This window comes from Echinococcus granulosus, assembly GCF_000524195.1.
Source record: "Echinococcus granulosus chromosome Unknown EG_S00042, whole genome shotgun sequence".
NCBI lineage: Eukaryota > Metazoa > Platyhelminthes > Cestoda > Cyclophyllidea > Taeniidae > Echinococcus > Echinococcus granulosus.
In genome coordinates this window covers 529,131-541,298 of record NW_020170422.1, presented here as the reverse complement: position 1 = coordinate 541,298, position 12,168 = coordinate 529,131, and the positions used below count along the sequence as shown (strand labels likewise).

The following is a 12,168-nucleotide window of genomic DNA, read 5'->3' as shown; positions in this document are numbered from 1 at the left end:
AGGAGGGGGGGAAGTACTACCAGCTTCTGAATAATTTATGCGTACTCTCCTTAGTAAGCAATAGCCAACACGATTTTGTTACATCGACAAAAGCTTGCATCTTGATTGTTTTCCTTTTCTGCATTATATTATTTCAGGCTGACTTCACTCCGCTCATCTTCGCTTCTTACCATGGCAACTGTTCACTTGTTCGCACCCTCCTCGAAATGGGCGCTGACATAAACGCTGTGGATAAGGTAGGTTCTGGATCGAGCATGCTACTGAAATGCCCTTCAGCGACTTCTGCAATCAGAATCTTCCCCCAATTTGATTTCTACACTTTTTGTCTTTTCGCTAACAAAAGACTTTCTGATTGCTTAAAATGAGTATACTGTCTGCGTGAAAGAACTTAAATAGGATTTTTAATTCTATCTAGTTTCCATAGGAAATGCTATTCGGTTAATTTTTAAAATTGCACTGTCTACTAGATCACCCTCAGCTTTGCATGGGGCTCTCAATTCGTTTGAAGGTAGTCTCTTGACCTAGGCCGTTTCAACGCAAGTGTCTTGAAATTGGTTTAATCTAGTTTCAAACCATTTATTTACAACTCATTGAGTCGAAATCAGGAGGAAATGTTGCTAATCCAAAGCGTAAGTAGCACGCTTTTTAGTTTGGGCAAATCAATTTTTCTTCTTTTAATTTATACGTAAAGCTACCATTTTCACGTCTACCTTCTGTCGGTGGTTTGCGCAGGTTTTCTATCTCACGAGTAGAGCTATAACAGCCGTTTTATTTCAAACTAATTTCCCTATCACCACTTTGTATATCTTTAGTCAAGTTATTTTGAATTTCCTTTTCTGAGCGATTACTTTTTATTTCAATTTCACGGCTTCCACATCCCCTTGGACACACACGAACACAAAGAAAATATTAACGCTTTTGATACCAGGGTCACATATGTGTTACTGCGTTGCAAACATATGGCATGTATTCCTTACCGGTTTGTGGTGCTTACGTTCCCACCAATTCATGTGTCTCAATCAAATAAACAGTGAAATGGATGATGTATCATGTTTTTTTTGTTTGAGAAGGATGTTTACATCTTTCTTCAGTTTTTAAGCAGCAGTGAAGGTGGTCACAAAAGGTAACAGCAATTGATGCCGTTGCCATGACCCTAGAACCTTGCTTCCAGTGACTGATGTTTCTATGAGATCCTGATGACCAGTATTTTAATCAAACTCAATTGAAATTCACTTTTCCGAAATCAGAATCGAGCTTTTGTGTTAGCTCATGATACTTATCTTCGCTTCATTCATCTGCTATTCTGCTTTGAAGCCAGCTATCTTTCTAATCCTGTACCACGAACGTCCTTAACATGTTATCTTTTTTAACGTCGTTCCGTTTGATGGGTTCAACACGTAGCTTCAGGCATTGTTGTGTCTTCAGTATTTCGTATGATATAGTAATTTAGAGCAGTTATACTTGGAGAACCTCTGATGTACTGGTAGCTGTTCACAGAAGAAATGAACCTAACGCATTATATTCGATGCAAAACTGAAGTACCTTGTTAGGCCATGCGAGGTCTCTTCATATAACAAATTATATTGATAGGAATATTTGCCACGGAACGGACTATTGTAAGTTTTGCCAGGGTTTTTTGTGCAATTTTCACGTGTTTCTCCGCTCAGACTATCTTTTTTTTTAAATATTTTAGCCAGTGTCAGACAATTTGACAATTGGTTGCTAGTAGCCTGTATTGTTTTATGTAACACTAGAATTAATGGACGAAGAAACATGACAATCATTATCTGCCATATTTCTTTTTGTGTCGCGAAATCGTTATCAACTTAAAGCATTTGGTACTCTTAGATGTTATGTACTTGTTGAAAAATTGATTGGCTGACGATACCAAATAAAAAATTGAATGAGTCTTGGTCAAACCTGTGAGACTCAAACCTTAAGCTAGGCTTGCCCACACTATCCATAAAAGCCCAACATCAAAGTGAAAAGGTGGGCTCCGTAGGATCTCTCGCGAAACGGCTTCCAAACGCCACTGGTTGCTTGTCGTGGCTAGAAAAGAAGGCATGCGATGTGGTATGCAAAAGTGGACTTCTGCTGCTTACTGATGTGCAGACAGTGAATAGCTTTCTCCTTTTAATGTAGCAACATGGATATAAGCAAGATAAATTGACGCAAGCACCTCGATTCGCGCTCCTCGGGCCTCGTTTGTAATGTATCATCTCGTCATTCTTTTTAGTGTTTGCGTGATGGAGATGCACCGAATGTGTCAGTTTTTCTCATTAAATTGCCTAGCCAAACGTCTTCGCACAATCTATGTTGCATACGTGAGAATCCTGGGTTTCAAAAGTTTGTCAAACACTTCCATATCAATTTTTAGGCATGGTTTTACGGTCTGACATGTCAATCAACTTTGAGTTTATGTTGGCAATAAATTGACATGCACTGATTTTCAAGTCTAAATTTTAACATAAGATTGGCCCCCAAATTGTTGGATAAATTCATTTACAACTTTTGTGAACAAAACTAGCTTTCCACAACGGTTTGTTACATTCCTACCAAAGTGTTTTTGCATTGTGATTGTGCTATAGACACAAGAAATTGATGAATTTAAAGTACACGATTTTTAGAGGATCGCGTGTTATCTTCTCGTTCAGCCTTCAGTGCACACAGTAAATGTCCGTTTCTTTTTTCTCATTATGAAATTGTGAATTCTCACTTCGTGTTAGCGCAACTGCTGCCCACGCTGTTTCGAGTCGCTAGTAGATCGCATGAATGCGACTGCAAAGTTGAAATGGTAACGCCATTTGCTGTAACATTTCCTAGCAGATCATTTGCAGCTCACTATTCATCAATTTCGTTTACCCCGATTACAATCATTAGCTATGTCTCAGTTGTTGCTTTGTGTAGTTTTTTTCATGAAAAAATAATACAATTGATGTCATTAGCTAGGAGCACGTGTATGTAATTGGAAAAGCTTCGGTTAAGGTCCGCTAGGGTGGATCACCTCGCTTCAACGTGTGCTATTTCGCCCACTTTATTTCCCACGCGGCTTTTGAGCAGACCTGGATGACCATTTCGGGACATTCGTGGTCGTTACACATGCCTGCAATCTTGCCATTAGCCTAGTGGGAGTGCACAGAGGCAAAATGTGTGGGGAATCGTTGATTTAATTTAGGTTTCCCCTCTTTAAATGCACAGCATCGTCTCCTATGCATTTACTCCACGCCTTTTTTTCACCATATGCCTCTTCGTGGTGAATCTCAATTCACGTGTTGATTTTGCATCATCGGGGTAGAGCAAAAGGCAATTTACTTTGATGCTGTAAAATACCATCATGAATAGCACTTTATAATACCTTCATTTTTGTCATCAGAGAGTAGTTTATCTTGCTATTATCATACCGAAGCTAAGGTGAATTCTATGTGGAAGCATTTCATTGGATTCTATCAGTACCGTTAATTATCTTAAGCCTAGGTTGAATAAACGTCCTTTCAATGGTGGTAAAATCTCGAAGAAAAGTAGTAATGTAAACCAAGAAGATAGTGGCAAACATCGACCACCCTGTGGTCATAGTGTGATCGGTCAAATTCTCGAAGTGATGCACTTTCATCCTAAAGCTAAACACCTCTGAATTTTTGACCCTGTTCTCATAAGATTTCGTGTCTGGTTTACGAAGATACGGTTTTGTGTTTGTTGATCATGTGGAGGGGTACAAAATCATTAGTCGGAAGTGTGGTTTATGCATTTTTTATCGAAATGGACAAAACCATTGCAATGGAAAGCCTATTAATCTGTTTGAAACACTTCTTTGAGGATTCTTAGTTGAACTAACCTTCCGGGTCGTCATGCCGTTTCTGAATTTTCCTATTTCTTGTTCGTAAGTTCTAATCTCCCTACCAACGAAACTAAAAGAAGTGGATGCTGTCAGCCATTAAATTACAAAGTAGCAAATATTATTGGTATTTAAAAAGCGATCATTCTATTCTTAACCCCCATAGGAGAAATTCCTTCTTGTTTTCTGAAAATCCTCTTCTAGTGGTAAATTAGTGTTCAAGTTCTGAGCGTTGATGGCAATCAAAGACCGCAACTTTCAAGTCTTACTGCTTTTTCCATCACAATGTTTAGTTTTCCGTGGTTTATTGTGCTTTGGAGCAACAGTACTTTATGATGTTAATTTCGCTATTGTGACCTCAACTTGATCTATCTCATCAGTCAAGTTAATTTGCTTCAGCCACTTAAGAAGTAGTGGAAGTGCGCCTTTTTCATCCTCATTTTAGTAAATAATGCATACCAATGGGTTGGGAGTTGTGGAACATAAAGCATATTTCGTTAAATCCGCACTTTATTCCCATTATTATTTAGCGCGGAGAAGCTCTTCCTGTCTAAAGTAGTTGTATTTAGCAACTTTATGATATGCTCCCCATACCTTTCACTAGACCTCACGCCTTTGCATCATTAAACTAACCCACCATCAGCCGTCCGATATTACGTGTGCTTTACTGCGTCTAGACGATGCTGTGCTTTGCCCTAGAATATGAAATATCGAACATATACACACATCATTTCCGTATCTTCTAGATACACTCATTATATCCAAGTCCAAGTTATCGCTTTCTTGTCATTTAACCAATTTATATGCGGTTTGTAATCTTCGAAAAAAATTTGAAAATTAGGAGCTATAAGTTTCTACCTCGAATAATCTTTTAATTATTTTGTTTCTATCCATATCATCATTGTCTTCATGGTAAGAACGCACAAAATTTTGGTTTCGTACTTGGATTTGTCTCCTTAAGGAACTGCGAATAGGGCTCTATCTCACGCTCCAATTTATGTTTTGTTCCTACTCCATCATTTTCCATTTTCTCATTTTAATCTCTATGTTTGGGGTTGTCTTGGTTATAGTTGGTTTCAGAAGCCTTATTTATGTTGCTAGGGCCGTAGCACTACGTCGCTGTTAGGCCACCAGATGACCATTTGGCGCCGAACTTTTCTAGCCAATGCGACACTTATGGATGGAGCACAGACAAACCGAGGTCATGTATATGGCACAATCCGTTTTGTTTACTCTCATTGTGCGGTAAATAACTTCAATTTTTAAACGTGTGTTTACTTAATGATGTGTTCATCACATTACATTTGCGAATTGGTAATCGTTAGAAATCCCAATGTTCTCCATGCTAATCGTTTCTTGAGTGAGTCTGCCTTGGTGATTATGATCCTGGCTTGTCCAGTGCCGCTGCCTCTAATCTCGGCAATCTCATTAAGCTCAACTGTCTTCCCTCCCGAAACTGCACTTTCAGCAACCACACGAATGTCCATAGGAATTCTCAAATCCTTTGCTTTAACTTTCCCGTAGATATCCATGGATTCTGCGTCTTTGTTTGCAAGAAACGGCTTTTATCACCTCACACTTATTCCCTGTGTATGCGTATTAACATTATCGCCTGTCACCTCGATTAACGTTGCCCGGACTTCTCTGAGCCGCACACACACGGTATGTACGCTGGTGCGAGTAGTGATGGGTCAAGCATAGCATTTACCACTACATGCGATACCGGCTTGTATCTTCCTTATTTACATGTAAAACGGTAAATTTCGAACCAACTTGAAAGTCCCCCATGTTTAACATTTAAAAGCAGCGTTTAAGCGCAGAAGCTTCTGATACACGTTTTGAATCAGGCACTCAACCCGCATGTTTCATTTACTCGCGGCTTAGATCGTCGCTTACTTTGTTAGGTCATCAGGTAAATAGCTTAACATGTCTCTTGCCCACCTCAGAATTGCAGTTGACTGTGCTGTTAAACTGGGACTTGGACACCTACTACTTGAGGTGCTATTTCGTTTTCGGATTAATAGGGAACACCAGATCCTGTCTTCCCCTAAATCATGGTTTTGACATCCTACAAACTTCTGAAAAATGGAATTATGACTTTTGGGAATGGCTAAACCACCATGACATCTAGGCCTGGCTTAGACACGGCTACCCTAGGTAGAAAGAAAGCTTGGCCTCAAGCGATGCCTAGGTTACTCCAGGGGTCATTTTAAGCAAACAAGTATGTTTATTGCGACAGTACGGTGCCGAGCCTCTATTTCCACTTACTTCAACTTTGTACTTACAGCCTTTTAGTTTCTATTTCTTCATGCATTGCCGTTGTGCTCAAAACAAGGATGTTACAAAGCCCTTCTTTTTTGAAAATTTGATCCTAAACTGATCAACATAGCATCCTTTATTCTCGTCGACGCGATAAGTGGTCATTATACAGTCAAAAACTGCATAATGCGATGGATGGCTTTGTTGTGACCACCTTTTTGATTAAAGAAAAACGCATTCCCGAGTGACGTGGCTGTTAAGTATTATTTTTTTCTCTGAGAAAGCGCAAAGTATTAAAAAGGCCTATCAAAATGGGCTGGAACACTTTATGTCTGTTTTTTCTTTTATTATTACCAATAATACTGCTTCTTTAATTTTGGTCGTCTGTGACAAGTTCCGTGCTAACTCAATTCGACCTATACATTTGCCATTTGTTTCACTAAATCACAAAGCGTTGGACTACTAGGTCTTCTGCTTACAGCATCGATAATCTGTCGCAGTGTGTGACGATTTCATGCGTAACTTTATTACACACGTACGAGAGCGCTTGTAGACTAGCAGCCAAGGTAGTAAGTACATAGCAAAGTGGGAAATGTATAGCTCCAGGCCGCCAGCACAGAGACCGGTTTCTTAGGGACAGGCTGGAAAATCCCATGTAGTGCTAGACAGATGTCGTCTGAGTTCAATCCATTTGGTCTTATTTCCTTTTCCAGAACGGCTGGACGTCACTGCACTGGGCAGCGCAGCAGAATCGGGTTGACGTGACCTGCATCCTCCTCCGCAACGGCGCCAATCGAAGGGCTAAGGACTGCGTAAGCTGTTTTTGCTCACTACTACTACTGCCTCTTCTGTGTTAAGCATTTATCTTTTCCTATTTCCTCTTACACATACACACTTCGTAAAGGTTTTCCCTTTTCATACCACTTTCTTGCATTCCGTTCACAGAATAGCATGGGGCTTACACATTACTTCATAAAATGAAACATTTTATTCACGAGATTTTCAAAAGCAGTGATCGTCAAGTTTTTTCCCTCTTTAAGACCATCGCAAAGTGCTGAGAATGCTTCATTCCAATTTTGCTTGATGTCAAATATTCTTCAAATGGTATCAGTACTCGATGTATATCGGCTCACTTTAAAAGGAAATGTAAAAACCATCACCGCTCTGATAGGGAAACGACTCCTTTGATCCCATTCACCTATCAGCCTTGTTGTGAGGAATTATCTTTTGATATTTACATACCAGTTTGTCAAAGGCTTCTTAAAGACTTTGACTGACCAGCCTTAGACCCGCGACTCCTCCAGGAACGTCTGCGAATGTATTACGACCTATAGTGCGTGTTTTAAGGTGATTTCAAAATTATTTTAAATAGATAGTGTAACCATACAAAAAATATTCTCTATTTGAAGCACTTGAAAGGCAGATACCAAGAGTGATTATTATAGATGAAAAGATCAGCATGTGCCTTTTTTGTGGATTAGCTTGGCATTGTGTTGAATCAACTTTGAAATCTTGTATTTTATCCACCGTGATTGTTAAGGGTTTTGCAAATCCATGATGCTTGTCACTCAAGCTGTTGCCAGAAGTCCTAGTTGGCAAACATGGTTCTGTGGAGGCAACTTTGGCAATTAGCTCCCGTAGGAAACGGCGCTCATTTTGTGTCCATTCTAAGCTACCATTCCTCATTTCTAAATTCATTTTGCCTCCAGAATCGCCAGCTTTGAATATGGTATTGCTTTTTTGCAAAATTCAGTGGTATTACAAGAAATTGATTGAAACGATGTTAGAAGTTTGGTTGTTTGCCCCTTTTAATACCACTTTTCACCATAATCATCGCTGTCGATTATGTTATCCATTCCAGATTCCTGATGATCAAATCCATTAGCTTTCTGTGAGACTGTTCTAAGCAACTATTCTCTACCAACTGGTGGACGTTTTCATTTTGTAAATCAAGTAGAAAATTGTCTAATCGAAATACCCTAAGTTACTTAGACAATTTTTAAGCGATTTGATTTCTACCTTAAGAACTACGAGGGAATGGCCCCATTGTTAAAAAATGGTTTGGATTTTGAGAAACATTGTAACGTAAGAAAAGTGATGAGGCAAAAGATCCTGCAGTTGCATTTTGCCTTTAATTCCTTTGCAGTTGTGCACCTTCACCTTTTCCCAGGTTCATTATTTACAATAATAAATGTTTTACGTTAAATTATGAATTGTTCTGGTTGTAGAGGAGTGCAGGATTGGCAAGGAGTGGCGCGTCGTTAAGTACATTGTGAACGACCACTATTGGGTTGGTTATTCAGAATGGTAAAAATTCCATTTGTAGGCATGGGCGATAGAAATTCTCAAAAGCGTTTGCCCTTTGCAACCATCGTGAACTTTTGTTCTAGTTCGGTACGTGCTGTTGCTGGAAAATGGTACGTGTTGGGAAATTTCCACTTTTCTTGTCTTTTTCCTCTTCAAGACATAATTTCAAACGAACGCATAAATTGTTACCACCGTCTTGCCAAGCGTCATTTGCTTAAGAATTAAGATGGGAGGGGTTCGCGTGTTTGACTTTTCTGACAAGGTAATTTAATAATCAACCCTGCCAAGTTAACTGTCAGTCAGATTTCCGGTTTCAGTCGAACATGACAAATGACTACGTAGCAAGACATGTAGAAGCATTCATAAGTGTATTTTAAAACTTTTCTTTGATCTCTCTACATGCCCCATTTATTTTCGGGAGATTTAAGTGAAAATTGGTCATTGCTGTCAATCAAAATAATCCGTTTCCTCCAGATTCATTGAAACGTTTTTGCATCGCTTGCTTTTTATGTTTTGATTTATAAACTCAGGCACCACAGCGAGCAAACTGGGAAATAATTTACTCCTGTTCACTGCAAAATCATTGTCGTTTCGAAAGGGAATCCTAACTTGAGTGAGTTTACCATCCGTTTATTCACACCAAGTGAGTGGTACATGCGATGTAACACTTTTTAGGCTCATTTGCATTCTGTTTTGCCGGAAAAAAAACGATTTTGCTTATAATTTACCTCCTGAATCATTCATACGATTTGCTCTCCGAGTCTTTTCAAAAGCAACAATGCCGCTTATTCAACATCTGGATGTGCTTTTTATGATGGAGAATTTCTCTAAGACATCGTATAGCTACAGCGATTTGTAAAAAAATGTGTAATCTGCAACTTTTAAACCCAAAACTACCCCTTTGTTTTAGTTTACAAATCTGATGCTGAGCTTTTTGCAAGAGCAAAGGGCGATTATTACTAATGTATAAATTAGAATAAGTTGATCCATTGTTTGTGGACTGGCTCGGAGGTATTGCAAAGTTTCAAGATAGTCAAATCCTAAAAAGTAACTAAATAAGAGCAGATGCTTTGTATATCCACCCAATTTTGAGATCTGTGCTTAAAATGGGGATATTTCCAGTCATACATTCGCTTTTTCTTGGCGAAAAGAAACATCTCACCCACTAGCAATGTCCTGAACAATCACTTTTGGAGTACTTCTTCAAAAGATAGCATACACAGCGCTGAAATCCCTGTTTGAATAGACGAGAAACGCAAATCGCTTCCTTTTTCTGTCCTAAATGGCCCTTGCAGACTTTTGCTTCACTCTGCCGAACGATATTTTACTGCTAGTGGGTTAGCAATGTGGTTCAACTACAAAGCATTTCCTCCTATAATAGGTGTTTGTCATCAAAAGTACGGAATTTATGACAACCATTCCATTGGGACTTGTAGCTGTGTTGGGTAGTCCGGTTTGTGCGGTGCATTTTGGCTAGTGAATCCGGATGGGATGGAGGGGTTAATTCAGTTTCCGAAGCTCGTTGAGCAGCTGCAGTCAGAAAAAATTAGTCACCTAGAAATAGTAGTATATGAAGATCATTAGACATTTACAAGCCTTTCTTGTCTGGAAATGCTTCCTTTCATCTCTGCAGTAACGTTTCCTGCATGAGTGTGGCACTGATTCACCAGAACCGTTATCTAAACAAGCGTTTTTGCTAGTCAAAAAGGGACATTTTATGCATGCTAAGTTATATCACCCTCCAGTATGGCTATCTTCTACTTTGTAATTTTCTATAGCTGTTTATCTACCGTATTCTTGAAGGTGAGTTCCTACCCTTATTCCGGATTTAGCACCAACACTGATTCGCATCTAAATATGCCTTCTATGTTACAGGTTTTCCATTTTACCGTTCACGAATTTAAGTTTTCGTAAAAGAACTTGCGGAGATGTGTCATGGTTTCTCTTCGTTCTGCAATGCAAAATGGGCAATTTGTAATAAAAAGGGAAAAGTAGTTTTTAGTCATCTGTCTGGTAAAGTCATCTACATCCACATTCTTTACCAGACAACTTGCCTCCGTGGCAGTAATACCCACATCGATAAGTGCCAAACGTGCCCTTTTACCAGCAGCCAACCTGCATTTTTATGAGCCATTCCATTCCAGACGCTGTTGATCGATTTGGCAACCAACAGTGGGACTGTGGAAGTACATGGAACATTGCGTGGTGCGTAACGAAGGTTTTCGTAATCGGAGGTCTGAAATTAGCAAATACCTGCATGTACAGATTTCAACTGTAGTTCGCCACGGCATGGTGATGAGGCACTCATCCACCCAACGGTCGTGCATTGGTATGATGTAGACCTTTTGGGCAGTGATGATCATGACTATGGAGCCCTTTAGCTTACAATAGCCAGTAATGTATACGAGCATTCAGCATATGGAATCCCTGGTCCTGAATAATAAATGCGTAAACTATCATGTAACTGCACAAAAGACTAACCTTCCATAATACTTCGCAATTTCGGAAAGTTAGCTCACGCTTGAGTACTTGGGATGTCTGAGGACAGTTAGACATTACTGATGAAATTTCTCCTACCGAAGTTTTCCACTTATTGTTATACGGTAGGCTGTGTAGAAAAAATGGAGTTTACAGTTCTCGTTACTGGTTTCTTTCCTTTTAGAACCAAAAGGTTTTGCCTGCCTTGAATAAAAAATATTTCTTCATTATTGAATTTGACTTTCAGGAACCATAATGGGAGATAATTACGTAATGAGTGGTTTCCCGCTTTTTATTTATGCTTACGACAGCACGGTCATATGCCATACGAGGTGACAACACATCCGGAGATGTCAGAGGCTCTCCGACCCGACGCCTTCTATCCACAGATCGAGACCAACGGCCCAGTCTCGACGGATGAAGAAGACGCCTCTGCTTCCGAGTCCTCTTCAGACGAAGTTGACGGCGGTGGTCGAAAGACGGGCGCAATTCCGAGCTACCACTACCTTCGTCGTCTCAACTATAACAATCACCGACACCGTCACCCAAATCATCTCCGAAACCCTCTTCCACCTTCGGTCGAGACACCAGCCAGGGCTAGATTGGCTCGAGACGACGAGGATGGCTGTCTAGGTGCGGCAAAGGCTTAGGTCAATTGGTTACTCAATGCGCCACTCCACCGATCTACTACTGTCATCACTCCATACATTCTTATTTTACTACCTTTTCTCTCTTTCCTATGACGCATTATTTGTCAACGACGTACGTGTGATGGAGAGCATTTATCCATAATTGTTATTTTTGTTTTGTTGAGAAATGCAATCCTCTTCTCTAGGCTCACGCTCTCCCGCCCTCCCTCCCCCTCTCTCTACTCGCCTCACCCCTTATGTAACGTTGCCTGTCTCTCTTTCACCCTGCCTGTGCTCTTGCCCGTGTGTCAGCCATCGCGAAAAACAGGAACACCGAAAACTGATTAAATGAGTGCTTAGATAATGTCTGAGATTTTTTTCATCTGGCCGGACTAGTGAGTGGATGCTTTATAGGCGGCAATGGTTTAAACAAATATTGGAGGATAAAAAACTGAAAGTCGCATTTTACCTAGTTTTTTTCCCACTATGCAATTGTGGCCCGCAATAACGCATCCCATTTACTTCACCAGTACTTGAGTTATCCATTTAAATTAAACCCTTAGGTACACTTATTAGTAGAAATGTAGTTATAAGTGGTCCTGGTAATCAAATTGAATTGTGAAACTGTCCCTTATTACATGGAAATAGCAACTGTGGCTGGTG

At 39.9% G+C, this 12,168-nt stretch overlaps 1 protein-coding gene across 1 annotated transcript in view; it reads left to right on the top strand. All coding sequences in view use genetic code 11, as the record gives it.

Moving 5' to 3' along the window:
* Nucleotides 1-11,526, top strand: part of EGR_05602 (Ankyrin-2) — a gene marked incomplete at both ends in the record, with an annotated part of 27,754 nt that extends 16,228 nt beyond the window's left edge. Inside the window, 3 exons of the mRNA XM_024494851.1 lie at nt 138-236; nt 6,805-6,903; nt 11,188-11,526. Coding sequence (XP_024350771.1) covers nt 138-236; nt 6,805-6,903; nt 11,188-11,526 — 537 coding nt within the window. The remainder of the gene's footprint in view (nt 1-137; nt 237-6,804; nt 6,904-11,187) is intronic.
* Nucleotides 11,527-12,168: the final 642 nt, after the last annotated feature.